We start from the raw sequence: 20209 nt of genomic DNA, 5'->3' as shown, positions 1-20209 counted from the left end.
TTGAAGAAGCTGTAAAGACAATGGATGAATCTTCCCCCATTTCAGTGCAGGGTTTAATTAATGTGGTAAACACTGGGCAGGGCCACACGTGGCAGAGGCATAACAAGGAGTACCTGGGCAGGTGTGTCCTGGGCAGGTGTGTTGGGGCAGGCAGGATGCTCAGCCTCTCCTCCAGCACTGCTGGGTCTTAAATTGGAGTCTCTGTGAGGAAAAGCCTAAATTATCACCAAAAGGAAAAGGAACCTGGGCACTGCACTGTGGTTACTCCACGATTCTGGTCCAGACATCAGCAGGACGTGTGTGCTACTGGGAAAAGGTTTTTCCACCCATTTCTGCATATGAACAAGCCCCAACCCTTTCCCCAAGTTGTGGCTCTTGCCCTACTCCATCCCAAAAACTCCCACTGCCCTGTCCCACCCATCTCCCTGCACTCCAAGGATCACCCAGACTTTCTGTGCCAGTCTGTCCCCACCCCGTCAGTTCTTCCCTCTCAGAGCTGACAGCACGGGCACCTCTCCTGCTTTCACTCACCCATCATCACCCATAGCTCCCTATCCCAAATTACACCTTAGGAGCAGGGGCTGGGGGAGCAGCTGTAGGGCTCAGGCCATGATCCATGTGCAGAGATGATCCGGTATTCCCAGGAAAGCAGCTCCCCACTGTGGTTTGAGCAGCAGCTCAGCATGACATTCCCTGTGGCACATCCCTCTGCCACAGTCCCTGCAGTCAGGCATGGACAGGAGTACCCAGAACAAATCACATTTGTCCTCCTGCACCTCCACAGCCTTAACTCCTCAGCCAGTGACTCCCAGTGCTCTGAGCCCTGGGGCTGGATCTCCTCCAGCCTTCAGGGAGCAAGTCTGGGAAGTGCTGGTGTCCCAGAACAGGCTGGCAGCAGGACTGCCAGACCTCCTGGGGCACAGCAGGTTGGAGTATCTCCCCTTCCCCTCCTGCAGCCCTGCACTGAGACAGGACACGTGACGGGGTGACAGTTCGGTGACTGCCCTTCTGACACAGTGACTGGGCCAGACAGCACCCTGAGGGTAACTGTTCCCTCCTCCGTGGTAAACAGATTGTGCAAGACATCCATTAAAAGAGCAGGGAAAGCTCTTCCCCCTCAGGCTGCATGTGCTGAACCTGGAGCCAAACTCCACCCCACAATCAGCAGCTGCAGGAATCCCCCAGCCCCCCTGAGCTGTGCCCTTCACACACACAAGAGGCCACAGCAGTTCTGATAACTTACAGTTTAATCAGCCAAATATACAAGTTCTGGTGTTGTTTTTTAAACTTGATCAAGTCTGGTTTTGTTGTTTTTTTTTCCCATCTGGATCTGACACAATAAATGTTGTTTGTTTTTTCTCCTTTGAACAAAGGATGATGTGGTTAAAAACTGGCACTATCCCTAATAAAGAGGAGAAAAAAAAAATGAAGAGGAGGGAAAAGGGGAGACTGGCTGCAAGAAAGGAGGGATGAATCCGGGAAGGAATGGCACTCCAGATGTCCATGAAGTCAGGCTCCCAGCTCGTGCTGCAACGCCCTGCAGCAAAATTTGGTGGGCTCTTTGCCCAACTGGATTCCTCAGATACATTATCCTTTGGGATTTGATACCAAGTCAGTTCCCCACCCCATGCCCCACCCCACAACGACCCCACAATCTATTTTCTTGCAATCTAGTATTTGAAGCACCTCCCCTCCCACACAGCTCCCTCCCTCCCGCCCAGCCCCCCCCATCTACGAGTTCTTGATCCTAAAAACAGCAAAAACATTCACGTTTCCGAACTGTAACAGGGAACTGCTGTTCAGCACAGCTCTGCACTGCAGAGAGCAGCTGCCCCTAACCCCAAATGGAAATCTGTGCCAGGATGAGGACAAACACATCGTCAGTGTCTCTTGGAGGTGGAGGTGAGGTCGATGCTGCAGGACACCCTGCGTGGCATCGATGGAAGGCGACACGGCAGAGCTCCTGGCAGGACCAGGCACAGTTCCCTGGCGTTTCCTCCTCTTGCATGGCCTGTGCTTACTTGTTAAGGGATAGTGACTGCAGTCTTTTACCTGCCATGGCCGCTTCGTCTTTTGCTGGGGGAGGAAAACAACAGTTGCATCATTTCATGGCCCACGTCGAGGACTGGGGGGGGTTTGGCAGCCCCAGGGACTGAAATCCTGCCAGCAAAGGAAAAAAAAATCCCACCCTCCCCACCAATCCCTGGTAGATCCCCAGAGGTAAGAGGCACAGCCCCTACCTGAGTGTTCCCTTCTACCCCTGGCCTCTCTTAAGGCATCCACAAATCACCCTGATGCTGATGCCCAAATTTCTCTGTTGGAATTTGACAAGCTGTGCTTGTCAGACTTCTGGTTCACACCTACCAGAGCTATGGAGAAAGGCCAGGAAGGGAAGGAATGCTGCAAACTCCCCGGGCAGATCAGATCCCCAGCATGCAAAGAAGGTAAATCACAACCAGGAACCTGCTAAACCCCTAAAGTGGAGCCAGGATTGCCTGGGAGGCACAGGATAACATGGATGGCAAGGGAAATTCCCTTCTCTCTTTCCCTGCTCCCCGTTCAGGAGCCTGAGAGCTCTTTATAAATCAAGAGCTTTATGAGAAGGAAGCAGCTGAACCTGGTTTTGCTGAGGGGAGTTGTGAGAACACCACAGAGGCTCAGGAGATGAGGGATTAGCAGGTGTGACACGAGAAATGATGGCTCTTGGCACTGCAGCAGTGGCACAGAGAAGTAGGAGAGTATGATTAATTATTCTCTAACCTTTTCTTTCCTCTTCTTTCTTTCTGGCAGCTTCTTCCCTTTGCTTCCGGATGATGGCTAGTCGGGCAAGGTCTGCCTTGGCTTGCTCTGTTTTCCCAGCGAGGTGCATTTTCATGTATCTTTCTTTTGCCTTTTGTTTCTCTATTTCCTCTCTGTTTGAGGGGGGAAAAATACCCCAGTCACCAGAGTATCCAGGGAGGCACACAGGTACAGGCAGAGTGGGGGAGGCTTCTGACTGGGAAGAATGGTGAGGACAGACAGGGATGACCCACCAAAACTAGGGGGGGGTCCTACACCAGTTTTCAGGCACAGGTCCTATCTCTTGCAGGGTTTGAAGAGGGATGAGATTATTTCTACCTTCCTTCAGCTAAATAAGGACATGGACACACAAGGTGAAATGAATTACCCCCAGACCACACAGCACTGTGACATGTTTTTCCCAGCCCTACCCTCAACGGTGTCCTGCTGAAGCAATCAATCCCAAATAAAAAAAAGCTTAAATCTTTCCCTCCAAAACTCGCCACTGCTAAATGGAACTAGAAGATTAAACCTTGGTTTCCATCTTGTTCATCTGCTCAAGACAAAAATTTCACCACGATGCCTGGAATCTGGGAAACCACTACCTGTCACCAGGGCACCTTCTGCAGCAAGATTAAAGTGGATCCAAGGTGACCTCTGGCAAATGGATTTCTGTGACATCTGATTTTTGGCATAAAACTTCATGAAAGGAATGGCCTAAATCCCTTTCACAGCAATATGGATTCAGGATTTCAGTTACATCTGATTTTGTGGCACAAAATGTTAGGAAAGGAATGGCCTAAATCCCTTTCTCTTAGTGCATCCTGGCTCCAGGATGGCCACAGCTGCTCCCAGAGGACAGACAACTTCTGTGAAGTTCATAAGGAAGCACATTTTGGAACACAGTTTGCTGACTGACAGTTTGGTGCTGTTCAGTGTCTGCTTTGGGCAGCAACACACTTAAAGGGTCTCCCCGAAACACCAACACCCAGAGCAGGGAAACACCTCCCCGTGTGAAGCTGCTGCCACCAGCAAGGATGAAATTCCAGGGATGCACCAGCTCCCACCAGGGGAGCAGGAAAAGACTCACCTCTCTCGTCGTGAGAGCTCCTTAGGTCCATCCAGGTCCAGCTGAGTGACTTTTTTGGTTGTCTGAATGACACGGTTGGGGTTCTCGATGTCTATCAACCCTTCCACTCCCTTGCGCTTTTGCTGCGGTTCAAGAACAAGGGGAGGGGTTTAAATCTCACACTGAGTTGTCTCAGATCTCATCAAACACACTGCAAAGCACCCCAAAAGCACAACTCAAGATGGTTTTACTACCAGCCAGCAAAACCATTTATGAACCAATATTGTTATCTCGGCATTTCAACCTTTTTTAAAACTCTTCTTGCCTTTGTATTTCATTTATAAACATACATGAGCTTTCATTCTGAGGACAAAATGCTGTCAAAGTGAGGCTTTTTTGGCTTCTAAAAATAGTTATTGCATAAAAAATTAATTATAGGTAGCTCTCAAAGAGAACTCTTGAGTCAAGTGCATGAATCTGCCCCTGGCCCAAGAATCTGGGTGGTGCCACTGCATTAAGTGCCCTGAGAATGACAGTACCTGATAATCCTCATCATCTTCATCACTCTCATCTGAATCTAAAGACTTCTTCTCCTTTTTGGGGTCCCCTGTTGCTCCTTCACCTCCTTCTTCTTGCTCCTCTTCTTCCTACAGAATCACAGGAAATCAGAGGAAATGTATGTCAATGAAAATCCCAAATCCAGCTCTTGAAGGAGATGATTTTGGAGGGATGAGAGACAGCTCTGAGCACTGGTGTTCCCAACATGGCCCTTATGTCACCAAGGGGGCCTGGCTGTTACAGAACAAGAGCTCATCCTCAGAGGTAAGTGTGATCACCAGTTCACCTCCAAACAACTCTGCTGTTCCCTCTAACAGGAAAATGATTGTAAAAGACACAACTGGCACTTTGTTCTCCCCAGATGAAAGATCTCCAGGAGAATTGTGCCCTGGGTTTTCAGCGCATAACATCTCAGACTGGAAACTACACAGATGCAGCATGGAGCTGATCCCATCCTGGGTCTAGATAAAAGAAAAACAACTAGAGAAGAGCAAATTGACAGCCATCAACCAGAACATTACTATCCAAGAAATTACAGCCTTTTTAGCACAGCTTCCACCAGTCAGAAGCCTGGGAATTGATTTCTGAAGCATCAGAAGATATGATCAGAAGGACCAACATGGGTGTGAACAGCTTGTTTTACCACTGCCAACATCCCTCATTAAGCAACTGGCAAATGGGATGAGCACAGGGTAGTAAGAGGAGTAATTCCTGGGGGGTTTTAAGCTTTCCTTAATAAAATAGTGTTGGATGTAACCATCACTACATGATATGGATTGTCAGAAAAAATAAACCCTCCTCAAAGAGCAGCTCTGGTTTGTTGAGAAACAAGACACATTTCAAGTGGGTCCTGCTTTTCTGTTCCACTTCCAGCTGGTATTTTTATTAACAACATGGAAGCAGAGAACACTTAGACAGTTTGTGAATGGCATCACACTGGCAGGAGTTTGAATCATTTTGAAAAACAGGATCAGACTCATAAGTGGTTTCAGAACTTGGAAATATGGCATGAAACCAAGAAGGTGGAATCAGAAAATAACCAAGAGGAGCTACACTTTGGAAGAAGAAATCCAACACCAGGCTGGAATATGTGGCTAAGCAGCAAACCAAACAATCATCCTGAGTTCCAGCTGGGTAGAACATTAAAAAGGAGTCAACACTATGGCTCAGAACTGCCTGAAAGAGTCATCCTGGAGGTATTCATCAGTATTTCCTACATGGGGTGTAATTATCCTCCTGTGGTCAGTGCTGGGAGGCCTCAGCTGGAATTGTGTGTTTGGGCTTAGGCAGCACTTTCAGAAAGTCACAGAAAAAGAGCAGTCAGAGTGTCACCAGAGCTGTGATAACTTGGGAATCAAGAGAGCAAGTGCTGCAAAAAGCAGCCATGGCTTTTAGGACACCAGTCAGGTCATGGAAGCAGGAGGAGCTGTTACAGTCCAATGCTGGGGCACAGAAACACACCCAAAAAAAAGGCCTCATGTCAGAAAACTCTGTTAATCTCCCCCTGCAAGTCAGAGGCAAAAAAGAAAATCATGTTTACAGGAAGAAGTCAAAGGAGTTTGGTCCTTTAAGTCTAGAAGAGGGTAAATATAATAATTTCAACATACAATAAGATGTGAAGATGTGAGCCCTTGTTCTGCAAAGCCAAGATACAGAGCACAGATAAAAAAATTAGCTGACACTGGAGACTGGAATGATGAAATATGGGGAGAAAGCATCTCCAGAGCTGCTGAATAATCAGTTCTCCTGTCCTTTAACCTTCAAATGGTGAACTGGATGGTCCACCACACCTCAGGAACCAGGCTGGATGACACCCTGCAGTCTCCCTAGCTGGGAATATTCATAGTCCATACTCTGATCACTGTTGGAATGATCTTAGCGATGCCTAAGCTGCCATTGCTCCTGAATCACAAGTAATCAGGCTGGACACGCCAGGAATCGTGGCAGGAAGCACATAGTGGAGGCAAATACATACCCTTGCCTTTTGCTTTTCTGCTTGGAGCTGGGCATCAATCTCTTCAGGACTCGTGTACTGTCTTGCTCGGCCTTTGTGGCCTCCTTTTCTACCTGCACAAAATAATAAAATTAACAAATGGGTTAGTGATGAGCTTCCAGAAAGGTCTCTCTGCAGCACTCTCTGGATTTTCAGTGCAGATTGGACAAACCAAAATAGCTCCTCTGATGGGACCTAAAGAACAAAAAACCCACACTGAACTTGGTGAAACGTTTCAAGATTTTGGGGTAAGATGCACAGAGAATTGGGATTATTGATACCACCCTTCCCTGCCTGCACTCATGGCCTCTTTGATTCCCTTTCCAGGCTGCCAAGGGGTGCACAGTCCCACAGCAGATCCCAGTTCCCTGTACAGGGGGAATCACAGTGTGTTCCTGTGGTTACAACCAACATTCCCAAAGCTTGGCTCTGTTACCCCTCCCCTGCACTGAGGCTGTGCCTGGGGAAAATAGGAAGCTAATTGGACAAAAGCTTTGGGAATTACAATGAGAGCTGAAGAAGCACTAAAAGGAGCCTCCATGTTTTACTGCTTTAGAAGGAAAAATAAAAACAAGCTCTAGGAACCAGGAAGGGGAGTCAGCATGGCCAGGACTGCCTGACTGAGATCTGCCCCAAGCTCCAGACTCTGCTATTAATGAAGTGCTGAAGCCATCAATGATTCCTGCAAGTCACTGCTCACTTTATGTTCTTCCAGCCCAAAGAACTGGGAAGCACGTTGGACAGAGTCAGTCCACAGCCCTGAGAGAGGGAGACTGGCAAAAAGAACATGACTCTGGCATGAGAGCTCCCTGCTACTGCAGGAGTCTTGGAAGGAGCAGGAAACCCTGGATCTCACTCACCCTCCTCACTTCACCTGCCCAGGACAAGGAACCTTATGGTGATGGGGAGGGATGAGGATCATCCCTCCTTCCTTGGGACTGCGTGGGATCCATGGGAGACCTGCCACTGCTCTGTCACTGTGTGCTGTTGGACTGGGAGGGACTGGGAGCACCAGGGCAGGCAGCCCCTGTGGGCTGTGAGCCTTAGAGATCCCACATTTTCTGACCAACTCTCCTGGCTCAGCAGAGACAAACTCTCACATGTTTCAGCTCAGTAAAAGCAGAGCTGTGGAATAAATTATCCCAAAGTCCCCACTGTGAAGCCTTACAGACTCCAGAGATGTTTTACCACGAGAAACAGGGATGCACAGACATCAGAGGCTTCTCCCTGCCCTCAGTTGGGGAGGCTTGTGGGCTCTCAAACCACAAGCACAACTTGCTGCACACACAGATGGGTGTTTTCTGCTTGTCTGTTCCCACCATCCCACGTGGCAACACTGACACCCTCTGGGAAGGGGATCTACCATGGGAATGCTCCAGAGGAGACATTACCTCACTGCCCAGCCCATGACATCACTCCAAATGGAGCAACACTAAGATCTCTGACACACCAAGAGGGGCCAGGCAGCTCCTCATCCAGCTGCTCCAGAATTTCACACTGGGCTGGGGACTGAGGAACACAAAAACCTCATCACTGCAAATAAACAGGGGTGATAAGGGGGAGAAGCAACTAAACAGGAATTATTTTTTATTAAAAGCCTAAAAAGAAGCAAATGGAAGAGTGAAGCCCATGAGAGGGACTGTGGGGAGCTCAGGGAGTGCAGGGCCATGGCTCCCAAAACCTCAGTCAGACACAGGGATTCCTGGTCCTACACCTGCCACTGAGCAGCTCAGCACCTCAGTTTCCCCATCTGCAAAACAGAGATGATTCTTTTCCTCCTCTGTGAAGCATTTTTTAAAAGTCATCACCTGCAGATTTCACCTCCAGCAAAGCCCACTGTGCCAGGCACACCCTCAAACACCTCTGTCTTCAGTTTTAAACAGCAAAATTAAGGGATTTAAATGAAAGAGAATAAAAGGATACTGATGGAATCACTTTTCTTTTAAATCAAGTTATCAAAAAAAACCCCACCAAAAAACCAAAATAATCAGAAATAATCCTGTAACAAAAAATTTATTATTGGCTGATTAATGCCCCCCCTTTTATGTTAAACAGTGAGTGCCAAAATCCACTGACTGCCATCCACTAATTCCCACTGAGATGGGGGCGGGGAGGAAACGAGCAATGACCCCCCTTTTCCCAAAAAGCAAAAGGTTCGAGTTAAACATTTAAAGCTGTGCAATGAAACAAAGAGCAGGGAATCCTGGGTTACGGGGCATTTAAATGTGGAAAATGGGATTAAAACCGGCCTTCACAAAAACCACGTGAAAGCTCCAGCCCCGTCCATCAGCACCGTGCAGATGGGCACAAAATGAGGTGGTTAAAGGAAATCTAAACTGGGGATCAGATCCGGTGCTGAAGGCTGGGAAATGCTGATGAAATAAACGGCAGGGAAGGGGGAACGGGGAGGGCCGGCCCGCGTTAAACGTGTGCGACCGGGGCCTGCCGGAGCCGATTCTGCAGATGGGGCCTGCGGAGAAGGTTCTGGGTGGATCCAGGCCGGCCGTGACAGCCTCGTCAGCTCCTGAATCACACGAGGAGCGAGTCGGTGCCCGCTCGGGAACACCCAGAACGCGGCCACATCAAAGGAGCCGCGTCTGGAGCCCCTGAACCCCCGCCAGGGCGGGACCCTCTGAGCCCCTTTCGCGGCCCTTGGGAACGGGGTGGTCCCGAGCCCCCGGGACCCCCCGGTGTGGCCGGGACCCCCCTCCCCGTGAGCCCCAAGGCCCGTCCCGGGGGAGCGGCCGCGGCTCCCATCGCGTGGGGAAGACACGGAGCTCACACCGGGAACACGGGGGGGACCCGCGCCCCCCGCCCCGGCCCTGCCGCGCTTTGGGGGGGCACAGAGCGGGACCCCCCAGTCCTGGGGGCAGCGCGGGGAACCCGCCGTGTCGGGGGGGCGGGAGGAACCCACAGAGGAACACGAAATCCTCCCCCCAGCGCCCACCCACAGCCGCGGAGGCCCTCAGGGACCCCCCGATAAAGAAGAGCGGAACCCCCCGGTGAAAGAGAAAAGGACCCCCCCGAGCCCACCCCCGGCCGGGGGAGGGAGCGGAACGGGCCCCCCGCAGCATCTCCACGGCCTGCGGTGAGGGACATGATCCCTGCCGGCCGCAGCCCCCGTACCCCCCGAGCGCCCTCCCCGCCGTCCCCCCGGCGCGGCCCCTCCACCTTTCGGCATCGCGGCGATGGCGGCGCGGCCCCCCCGGCCCGAGCGGTGCCCCGGAACCGGAACCGGGACCGCCCCGCCCGCAGGACCCCGAGCGGGGCCGCCCCCGCCACCGCCCCCGGGCCGGGTCTGTCCCGGTGGTTTCTCTGTCTTTGTCCCGGTGGTTTCTCTCCCCACTCCCGGGCGCGGCGGCGGGGGGTAAGGGGGGGATGTTGGCTCGGGCAGCGCACGGGGCGGCCCAAGGGCGGGGCCGCGGGAGGACCCCGGTGACGGAGGCGGCGCGACGGGAGCGGCGGGTGAGGGGAGGGGGATTGGGAACGGGAACGGGACAGGGAGCGGGACAGGAACTGGGATCAGGACTAAGATCGGGACCGGGAGCGGCGGGTGAGCGGGTCCAGGACCGGGACCGGGATCGGGATCGGGATTGGGACCGGGACAGGGAACGGGATCGGGACTGGAACCGTGACCAGAACAGGGAGCGGGATCGGGACAGGGACTGGGAGCGGGGGCTGCGGCCTCGGGTGGTGAGCGGGGCCGGGACCGGAACAGGGATCAGGACAGGGACTGGGATCGGGACCGTGATCGGAACAGGGAGCGGGGCCGGGACAGGAGTCGGGATCGGGATCTGGGGCCTCTCCTCTCCCCCAGCGCCTCCGGGTTCCGCTCTGGGCCGTCGGTGCCGGGCCCGGGGCCTCGCCCCGCTGTCACCGGGAGCTCCCGGAGCTGCCGCCTCGGGTGGCCTGGGGTGGGGGAGGAGAAAACCCGATTTACTGTGCAGCAAACACAGGGATTTCACCCCTCTCACAAGCTCCGTGAAGCTCGTTTTTACCCTCGAAGAGGAAAACAGGAAAAGGGCACAGAAGCCTTAGGAGAAACGTATCTGGCAACTGCTTTCCTTTGGTTTTCCCCAGTGATCCCGAGGCAGTGCAGGCAGACCCTCGAGCCCTCACCTTTCCCCTTCCGTTCCTGAGGCAATGCCCAAAGTGAAGAGGAGCAGGAAGCCACCCCCAGATGGGTGGGAGCTCATTGAGCCCACGCTGGACGAGCTGGATCAGAAGATGAGAGAAGGTGAGCGGGGCCATGACCCAGAACAAGCTCCAAGGAGCTGCTTCACGAAGCTCAGCTTGCCCTGCACCTACAGATGGACCTGCTCTGTCCAGTGGTGCTGAGCTTGGGCCGGGGCTGGTCCCTGGGTTTGGTGTGAGCTCAGGTTACAGAGCACAGAGCTTTGGTTACAGGTTGGTTTAGGGCTGGAGCTCCCTTGGGTGTGGAAAGACTTGTAGTTCTTGTCCAGGCATGAAGTCACCCACCATCCCAGTGTGGGTCACTGTCACCCCACTGCCAGTGGGTTTATTCCCTAAAGGAACTGTTCCAGGTCAGGCCCCTTTAATTTGAGTCTTCTCCCATTAATCTGTCTTATCCCTGGCATGTATTAAAGTTATGAGTGCCCTTGAACCAGTTTATTGCCAAGTGACTGAGGAAATAATTTGCCAGCTGAACCCTGGTGTTTGTGTTCCCTCCCAGCGGAGACGGAGCCGCACGAGGGGAAGAGGAAAGTGGAATCCCTGTGGCCCATCTTCAGAATCCACCACCAAAAAACACGTTACATCTTCGACCTCTTCTACAAAAGGAAAGCCATCAGCAGAGGTGAGAGGGCAGGGCTTTACCTTGGGCAGGGGAAGACTGGAGCGATGTGGGACCTGTGGATGCACCTGGACTGGGAGCTGGTGGGAAGGATCAGGTTTGTGGGGAGGGAGGGTGGAGGGAAGGCTGGGCAGCTGGTTACTACAGCCAGTAACTCCTGAGTGTGAGTGTTCCAACACCTTCCTGTGGTGGTGTCTGCCCCTCCCCAGAGCTCTACGAGTACTGCATCAAGGAGGGCTATGCTGACAAGAACCTGATTGCCAAGTGGAAGAAGCAGGGCTACGAGAACCTGTGCTGCCTGCGCTGCATCCAGACTCGGGACACCAACTTCGGAACCAACTGCATCTGCAGGGTCCCCAAAAGCAAGCTGGAAGTGGTGAGTGTGCAGCTTGTTCCTCTGCTGGTCTGGGCCTTTGTAGGACCTGGTCTGACTTCTCCGAGGTCAGGGACAGCAGAGGAGGTTGTGCTGTTCTTCCTGGTAGTTTCCTCCACCTTTTCCTACCTCTACTCATTTCCTACCTTGTTGGTAGAGTTGGTGTCTAATTGGTTCTAAAGTTACTATCAGCTTTGGCTCTCATTTAAAGTTGTTAAAGTATGGGAAATAACAGAAATCTAGCCAGCAGAAACCCTTCCCGCACACAGCCCTTCCCTGCCTCAAGGCCTGAGCCTGCTCTGTCTGTGGCTTGGCTGAAACACCCTCCTCGTGTTTGTTTTTCAGGGCAGAATCATTGAGTGCACTCACTGTGGATGCAGAGGCTGTTCTGGGTGAAGCCTTTGGTCTTTAGACTGCTTTGGGAACTCTGAGGGATGTCCTCCTCAATGGACTATGAGTGCAATTGCATCACTTCCTGGGATGGGATATTTCTGTAAATTGATTAAAGCAGCAGCATAATCACCCGGATCCTGCATAAATGGGAGGGAGGGGGTGCTCTGGAGTAGGGTTTTGTGTAGCCATTTATTTTAAAATAAAGTTTGCCTTCCTGAGAGTGGTGTCATGTTCTGGCAAAACATTCCTGTGCCCCTTTTCTCCTGTTGGATGTGTTCTGGGTGCTTGGTTTGAAGGTTGTTCTGAATGTGGGTTGGTTTTCAACCAGCTCTTAGCCCTCGTTCTCAACTAACTTCAGTTTAAAAGGCTGTTTTGAAAGAAAATAAGTTTCCCAGCATCCAGTTGAATTTGAGCTCTTCCCTGACCTTGTGTAGGTGGCAGCTGAATTTCACTGGAATTCTCTGCTGAGGTGTGTACCCTGGAATTAATGCATAGATCCTTTCAGGAATGCCAGCAGTCTAGAGACTTACAGGTCACATGTGAAGTGACAGAACACAGAACACAGTCAAAACCAGCACTGAGTTAAAGCCCTCTTCAATCTGATTTTGCTTCTTCCTTGTTAAGCACAGGGTTTGCTGAACTACAGCCTGTCTAATCCTCTTAAGGAAATCCACTGAAAACGTATTTGCTTCTCCTTAAAACAAAATATTTTATTATGTAGAAGCAGCTTTACTACAAGCAGTTTGAAGCAGCAAGTCATGCATGTTCCTTGTGCTAGAAGAACTTGAAATGCCCTCCTCCTTCTCACTGTTCCTGCACAGCCTCGGCCTTGCTGTCCTGCACCCCACGTTTGGCTGTCCTGTATTTGGCCCAGGGGTGGGGAGTCTCCTCTCCAGCCATAACTTTTAACCACCGGTGGTAGTAGCCACGGAAACCATCAATCTTCTCCAGGTATGGGTTCCTGGACTTGTACTGCAAACAGAAATCCAACAAAACAAGTTTCTGTTAGACAAGAACTCACTTCAGTACCGAGAGAGCTACAAGCTGCTACCGAAGAAAGAGTGATTATGTCAGCCAGATTAGACAAACCCAAAGGAAACTCAGGCATCTACGATTCCCCTCCCTTGCTGGTGTCCTTTGTGACCCCTTCACACCCTGAGCAGTGCTGGCTCCTTACCCTGTCGAATTTTGGAGGGTACTGTGCTGCAAATTCCAGCTGGCGGATGATCACCTCGTTGGGAGCCACCTCGTTGTTCCTCATGTCCCGCAGGATCTCCGTCAGGTAACTGTAATCCAGCTTCCTCACAGCACCAGCAATGAGGGTGCTGTAGATGTACTTGTTGGGAGTTATTCCAGACCTCTGAAAACCACAAATGCTACAGTTAAACATTTTTATCTGCTCACTAGTGCAGGACTCCGAGAAGGAAAAGGCACGTGGACAGGCTCCTTCCACCCAAGGAGCACAGCTCCCTGGAAGTGAGAACACAACCACTTGCCACAAAAACCTCAGCAGGTATTTTAGCAACATTAACCCTTCATTTTGCCTCTTCCTGCAGCTTGAACCCCAAGCAGCAGAGGATTTTTCTTCGATTACCTTCAAATCCGAGAGGAGCTGCAGTCCATCCTTCTCCTGGTGGCAAGCAATTGCCAAGTTACAGAATGTCTGGAGGTTGGGTGACAGTCCCCTCTTCACCAGAGCTGGCAGCAGGCTCTGCAAGATACAAGTCTTGGCATCAGTTCCCAAAAAGCATCGCTATAGCTTTCCAGACAGAGAGCTGGATGTGCTAGAATGGAATCCATAAATACTTAGAAATCAACCCAAGTACCAGTTTGTGGAAAAATGTGAGATCCCAGTTTCTGTCATGGACAGAGAAATGGGTCTCACAGCAAAACACAGGAGGCGTGAGACAAGGAGGTGGTGACAGGGCCGGTTCTGAGGTTTTTCTCTCACCTTTGCTCCCTCCAGGTCTCCCTGTTTGCTTTTCTTCCTTATTAAAGTGTTAAAGAAGGTCACATCTACTTTCACTTTATGCTCATCCAGCAGTGCCAGCAAGGAGGACTCTGAGGGGCTTTGGGGTTCCACCAGCTCAGCCAGTAACGTGAATGTTTTAATGTTGGGCTCTGCATTGTCCTCTTTCATTTTGTTCAAGAATCCCTCCACGTCCCCCATCAAAGCCAACCTGTGGGATGGTGTGGCCACTGTCCCCAAGGAAACCACGGCTGCGTCAGGCATCCTGGAATCCAACAAGTTGGGCAGGTTGCAGAAAGGCAGCTCCTGGCGTGGGTGTGCCTGTTCCAGCTCCATCTCCCTGTGGTCTCTCCTCATCAAGGCTCCAGCCCTGCTGTGGGTGACACTGGGGCTGTCAGGAGCAGCTGGTTCTTCTTCAGCCTGATTCACATTTTTATTTTGTTGCTGAATCGGTTCCTTGGGCTGCACCAAGCTCTCCGGAAATAACTGCTTTTCCATAGCTTCCACATCCAGCTGGACAGCAACACTCTCTGATCCCTTCTTCCTCCAATTTCTCATCCTTTCCTTCTGCTTCCCAGGTGGGAGCCGTAGCTGAGGTGAGTCCTCAGGGGGTCTGAGCAGGAGTTCAGAGGCCAGGACGGGGTCGCCGATCCCGCAGTCTCTCGCCGCGCGCAGCATCAGGTTGTAGGTGTGGCTGTTGCCCTTAATCCCAAGTTTAGTCATTTGTTTCCAAACCTGAAGAGAGGAAGATGCACACCAGATGTGATATTAAATAACAGCAGCACGTCTAGCAGGCTGTAGGCACATCTGTCAATGGGATCTGTGTGCAGAGGATTGAGTTTACAGCACGATAAGGTGAGTGACCTCGAGTTAGTGGAGCCCTGTGAGATGATCCAGGGCTGTTCACCAGCATACAGGATATCCTGGTGGAAGTCTGGTTTTCAGAACTTGTCCTAGGAGGAGCTGAGCTCCTCCCATTTCACCAGCCCTGAGCCACCCATCGTGTTCAAGTGATGAGTTACAATAGAACAGCATTTCTCCCCTCCCAGGTTAGAACACGAGGACACACCTGCAAGGCGTATCGGAACCCGTTTTCACTGTCCTTTATGCAGCTCATGAGAAGGAAGCTGAAGGTCTCAGCTGTCAGGACATGCCCCTTCTGCACAATCTCCTAAAAGAGCAGAGAAAACATTAAACTTCCCAGTTATCCAGTCTCATGCAGTTGGCTGTGAAGCTCTGATTCTACTGTCATTTTCTGGGGAAAGAGCAGAAACAAGGCATAGGGTGAACAGAACCACTGCTCCAGGAGAAAGAGAGCCCTGAAACATGCCCAGATCCTGATGGGAGGTATGGGGAATCTGGAGGCAGGAACAGCAATCCTTTCAGCTATTCTCAGACTGGCCCTTTAGAGAAGAGCTGCTGTAAGAGCCCTAAAAGGAGCCAGATATCAACATACAGGTGTCCAAAATGAGGAGGGGAGACAGAGACGGTATCTGCGAACTCCACAGAAACTTTGTTTGGTAAGTTTCTGACACACCTGATGTTATTTTTATAACACCTGACCAATTTTAAAGCCAAAGCTGCCTCTTTTTAGGTACTTTGTGTTTGGTATGTAGAATTTCACTGCAGGAGAATAAGGCCCAATGAAACACAAACACGTGATCTGCCATTCTCTCTACTGGAAATGAAATTAAAAAAACGACACAACATGACGACTTCCAGGAGCTTTAACCACAGCAGACCAGGTTCAACGTGGGAAAAGCGACCTGTTTACCTTGAGCACATCGAAGCACATCTTGAGGTCTGAGCAGAGGGCGCACACCTTGAGCAGGGCGTGGTAGGTGATGAGGTTCAGCTCCTCGTTCTTGCTCTGCAGCTGCTGCCGCAGTTTCAGGGCGCTCTGCAGCCCCGAGTCCTTCCACGGCGACTCGGCACAGGCGTTGAACAGGGCCGTGTAAGTGGCCTCCGTGGGGATCAACCCTCGTTTTTTCATCTAAGGGAAGAGAAGGAGTAGTTGAACTCACCTCCTTAAGGCAGGGCTTGTAGAATCTTTTAACTTGCTTCTAAGAGTTTCAGGCTAAGAAGGTGCCAACGCTTAACTCAAAGGCATTTTGGAGACAAAGTGAAGCGACTGAATGTTTGGAACAGTTTTAGCTTGGAAAAATGTTTTGAGAGAGAACTTAAACCTACGTCATTGTAGAGCCTGAATGCCTTTTTCACATAGCCAACCCTGCCACAGCCACCAATGAGAACGGTGTAATTGCTTTCCGCCGGCTGGACACGCTCCTCCTTCAGCATCTGCACCTCAAACAGCTCCAGAGCCTCTGCCAGCTACAGGGAAGAGGAAAATCCACAGTAAGGGAACAAGAGAATGAATTACAACGGATATTAAACCATGCAGCTGTGGGCAGATAGCAGCAGAAGTCCCACAGAGCGTGGGGTTCCTCATACAAAGGCTGGAGAGGGACTTTTGACAGGGCATGTGGTGACAGGACATGGGAGAATGGCTTTAAGCTGAAAAAGGGGAGATTTAGATTAGGAAGAAATTCTTCCCTGGGAGGGTGGTGAGGCCCTGCCACAGGTTGCCCAGAGAAGCTGTGGCTGCCCCATCCCTGGAAGTGTCCAAGGCCAGGTTGGACAGGGCTTGGAGCAACCTGGGCTAGTGGAAGGTGTCCCTCGTTTGGAACGAGATGATCTTCAAGGTCCCTTCCAGCCCAAACCGTTGTGTGATTATATAATGCTGTGAAGGTGCAGAAATGTATATTATGGAGGGGAAAATGGCTTGGGAAACCCTAGTAATGCCTTTGATGTATAGTGAGAAGCACTGGAGCTTTAAAGAAGGAAACAATCTGGTTCAGAAGAACAGCAATGGAAAAGAAGTCAGTAGAATACACTGTATACAGAAGAAAATCAAAGATCTTTCTCATCATATGAGAGCTGAGAATTAGAGGGACATATTAGTTAAAATTTCTCTTTCTGGTGAAAGGCTTAAAAGGATTCTAAACCCATCTGGGAAAGCACTGTGCTTCCAAACTGTACCATGCAGATGACTCTTGTCTATCACTTACCTCGATCTCCCAGGTGAAAGAAAAGCAAAACCCATTAAGAAAAAAACATTGAGTCACACATTTGCCCCAGTGTTCAGTGGAATGAAGGCTGGAGTCCTGCCCTGTCAGTATTATCCCATGTTAGCCTGATGTTTTAATCAAACAAGTTGTTTCAAATCCTTGTGTAGCACATATATAAAGAAGTCTGCTAAATATGGAGGCTTATTGTTATAAGCAGTCAAAACACACGTCAGAATCACACATTATGATAATAATAACTTAGGAATAATTCAAAACATGGCTTATTCTACTGGAATTTAGGTATCAGTGTAGGTCACAGGTCAGGGTAAGAAGTGAAAGACGCTGTTGTTGTCTGCCTTCAATGGTTCTGTGGTAATGTGACTTGAAGACATTAAGTCTCTTTTATGAAAGATGTTTAAGGCTTGGGATTTGTGTTTCTCTCTTCTGAGCCTGGCAGGATTTAGAAAAAATATTTATAAATGCAGTTGGAAGCTGGACTATTAAGAACACCAGGCTACTCTTTTTGTGTTGCAACTTGTTATGTAAAATTGAGGAGGGAAGAAAAACAGAGATTAGGGCAGGACAGGCTGAAAAACTGCCTTTTCCCATCCCTGGTCTGACATAGTCTGGGGCTTTCACTGTGCACTCAGACAAGGCACCATTAATGCTGCTGAGCAGCCACTGCTCCTGCAGCTTAGACCCCAATCTAATTATTGCAATCAGAGGATGCAGCAAAATGTACACAAATCTAATTCCTGGCAGAGAATCAGCATGTTTGTGCTACTCGTGGCAGCGTGGTCTGATGCAGCTGATAATCATGGAACCATAGAATCGTTTAGGTTGGAAAAGAACCTCTTGGATTGTTGAGTCCAACTTGTAACCCAGCACTGCCAAGCCCACCACTAAACCATGTCCCCAGGCACCACAAGGTGAAATCAGGTGAAATCAAGGTGGAATAAGCAGAGTTAGGGCCTGTAGAAGGCAACAGGACTAAGCATCTTCCCTTCTACTGGTGTTCACCCAGGGGCTGATGTCAGTGTCGCCATTTCTGGGAATTTTGCTCAGAAGGCAGAGGTGAGTGTTGGTTTCTTACTGCTGAAAGTGTTGTAAGGTGAATTAATTTGGTTTTTTTTTTTGCTTACAGGTAAGGTTACAGGTCGGGCTCTATGTTGTGTATCTTTTGGACTGGCTGACAGTTTTTGACAAAGATCAAATCCTAGTTCTTCGCTTGGAGGACCATGCATCCAACATGAGGTACACCATGCACAAGGTGTTCCACTTCCTGGATCTGGGTAGGTGTCTTCTGGCTGTTTTAAGTGTGAAAAAACATTATTATCCTTCTTTTAGGTCATTTTTGTTTCATCAAGAGACAAAAGAGAAGCCTGGGAATCTGGCTTGAAGGATGCAATAATTTTGTTGCCTGGAGTCAAGCAAAATTAAAACTCTCAAACTCTTATAGAAAGGCTGGTGTTAGAAGACCTTAATAAGACTGTATCAAGAAAAAAAAAATCCAGATCATTCAGAATGTATGGATTTATTCCACCACATGGAAGCCAGTTCTGCTTCTGAAGGCAGTCAGGGCTTGTTTGTCATGGGCCTTACACAGATGCAAAGTTATCCCACCCATTTTAAACAAGTTGAAGTGCTACCAACCCAGAACCTAAATCTGAGTATGATGAAAGGTTGTGTTCCCAGCCGAGGAGAAGGGGGAAATTGTGTTTTTGCTGTGTTGATTGAGACATCTGTTGCTAATCCTCAGAGAAATGCCGGCAGACAAAACGTTGCCCAATGTTGATTTGACAGTCGCAAGAGAATGAAAATGCAGATGAAAAATAATCTGTCTGGTCCAAAGATTGGTCCAGATGATGAGAAAGTTTGAATGTAGCAGACTGAACAGATGAAGAGCTTGGCATCTTCTTCCCAAATATGGTTTATGCTGGAAAAGTCTGCAGGATTTTATTTTCCTGATGCACATTTATTCCCAGAATAGGGGCATCACTACACCTGTGTGCCACTTTGAGCCCACTGACAGCCTCCAAGACAAACAGAATACGGCCTTAATTCACATCATAAAATGAAATAGCAGTAGAAAAGAATGGCAGCTCCAAAACGGATGGCAAGTTGTGTTCAATGTTGTTGTTGTTTTCTGAAAAAAAAAATTTTCCTCCAGAGATGATTTATGCTGCTTTTCATAGAGATGATTAATTAATGGGAGAGGAAAATGTATTATTTCCATATTTACTAACAGTGATTTATTTTAGTAATCAAAGCCTGTATTCAATATTCCAAAACATTGTTGCTGCTAACAAAAATCACATTTGTCTTCCCCTGGCAAACCTTCTGATTTAGTCATTAGTCTCCTTTAGCACGGGCATTTTTGGTGAAATATTTTAAGATAATATTCTGTTTTTCCACAGGACCTTTAAGTGAGAAACAAGAAGCTCTGATTACCAAGAGTCCTGCATCAAACACCAGACGACCTGAAGACAGAAGCCTGGGGCCAATGCTACCAACCACGAAGGCAATTTTAAGAGATTTCTACAGGCCTTTTAATACAAAACTGGCACAAGTTCTTTTTGATGATGCTTTTTTATGGAAGAGGACATAAAAATATGTAAATTTCGTGCCACAAATACAGTGCTTAAAGGAGTTTTTATTTTTTTTAAATTCTATTTTTGTGCGTGGATATTTACATTGTTCCCATTCCAAAGAGAAGCCGATTGATGAGCTGAGACTCTCACCTTCAGTCAGCACATTTCACAACAGTTGTACCACATTTTCCTTGTGAGAATGGAAAGCATCTTGCTTATCAGTCTATTTGTAACTTCTTTTACCCCAGAAAACGAGTGGAAAAGCATTAGGACAGAGATGATGTCTGACACTTTTCCACAGGGGTGTTGAAGTTTAACCTTCTCTAAGATGCTGCAACATCCTACAATTAAGCTTATAATCTCATTTTCAGTATATGTTATTCATTCATTTTTTCAATCAATCAATCAATCAATGTCATTTAGTCATTAAAATTTTTAATTGAATTCAACCAAAAATTCTGTCTCTTTTTGTCAATATATATTCACCCCCAGATAAGCTCAGGTGGTTAGAGCAGGGTGTTAATAATGCCAAAATTGTGGGTTCAATCCCCATATGGGCCATTCATAAGGGTTGGACTTGAAGATCCTTGTGGGTCCCTTCCAA

The 20209-nt window shown here is 49.3% G+C and overlaps 3 protein-coding genes and 1 long non-coding RNA gene across 6 annotated transcripts; 2 read left to right on the top strand and 2 right to left on the bottom strand.

The window, feature by feature from the left end:
* Nucleotides 1-1232: 1232 nt before the first annotated feature.
* PDAP1 (PDGFA associated protein 1) lies at nt 1233-9667 on the bottom strand. The gene is made up of 6 exons (XM_027683439.1): nt 9570-9667; nt 6381-6472; nt 4387-4494; nt 3869-3990; nt 2761-2912; nt 1233-2076 (listed from the first exon to the last, which is right to left on the bottom strand). The coding sequence occupies exons 1-6, from the start codon at nt 9577-9579 to the stop codon at nt 2018-2020; spliced, it is 543 nt and encodes a 180-aa protein (XP_027539240.1). The 5' UTR covers nt 9580-9667; the 3' UTR covers nt 1233-2017.
* An 84-nt stretch (nt 9668-9751) lies between these two features.
* BUD31 (BUD31 homolog) lies at nt 9752-12197 on the top strand. Of its 3 annotated transcripts, none has more exons than XM_027683442.1 (5): nt 9752-9860; nt 10477-10635; nt 11092-11214; nt 11421-11587; nt 11930-12197. In XM_027683442.1, exons 2-5 carry the CDS (start codon nt 10542-10544, stop codon nt 11978-11980), a joined length of 435 nt encoding a protein of 144 aa, XP_027539243.1. In that variant the 5' UTR covers nt 9752-9860; nt 10477-10541; the 3' UTR covers nt 11981-12197. The 3 variants fall into 3 exon arrangements, with proteins under 3 accessions (XP_027539243.1, XP_027539242.1, XP_027539241.1); XM_027683441.1 differs by having other exon boundaries at nt 9759-9863; nt 10479-10635; XM_027683440.1 differs by having other exon boundaries at nt 9823-9951; nt 10479-10635.
* Nucleotides 12198-12669: 472 nt separating this feature from the next.
* PTCD1 (pentatricopeptide repeat domain 1) lies at nt 12670-17257 on the bottom strand. The gene is made up of 8 exons (XM_027683929.1): nt 17243-17257; nt 16137-16277; nt 15721-15939; nt 15016-15117; nt 13929-14681; nt 13572-13688; nt 13155-13337; nt 12670-12949 (listed from the first exon to the last, which is right to left on the bottom strand). Exons 1-8 carry the CDS (start codon nt 17255-17257, stop codon nt 12782-12784), a joined length of 1698 nt encoding a protein of 565 aa, XP_027539730.1. The 3' UTR covers nt 12670-12781.
* A 784-nt stretch (nt 17258-18041) lies between these two features.
* Nucleotides 18042-20054, top strand: LOC113967670. The gene is made up of 2 exons (XR_003534265.1): nt 18042-18306; nt 19432-20054. It is a non-coding gene; the product is annotated as an uncharacterized LOC113967670 (long non-coding RNA).
* The last annotated feature ends 155 nt before the right edge of the window (nt 20055-20209 follow it).

This window comes from Neopelma chrysocephalum, unplaced genomic scaffold, assembly GCF_003984885.1.
Source record: "Neopelma chrysocephalum unplaced genomic scaffold, ASM398488v2 Primary Assembly neopelma1_65, whole genome shotgun sequence".
In the NCBI taxonomy this organism is placed as follows: domain Eukaryota; kingdom Metazoa; phylum Chordata; class Aves; order Passeriformes; family Pipridae; genus Neopelma; species Neopelma chrysocephalum.
This window is presented reverse-complemented; position numbering and strand designations above follow the sequence as displayed.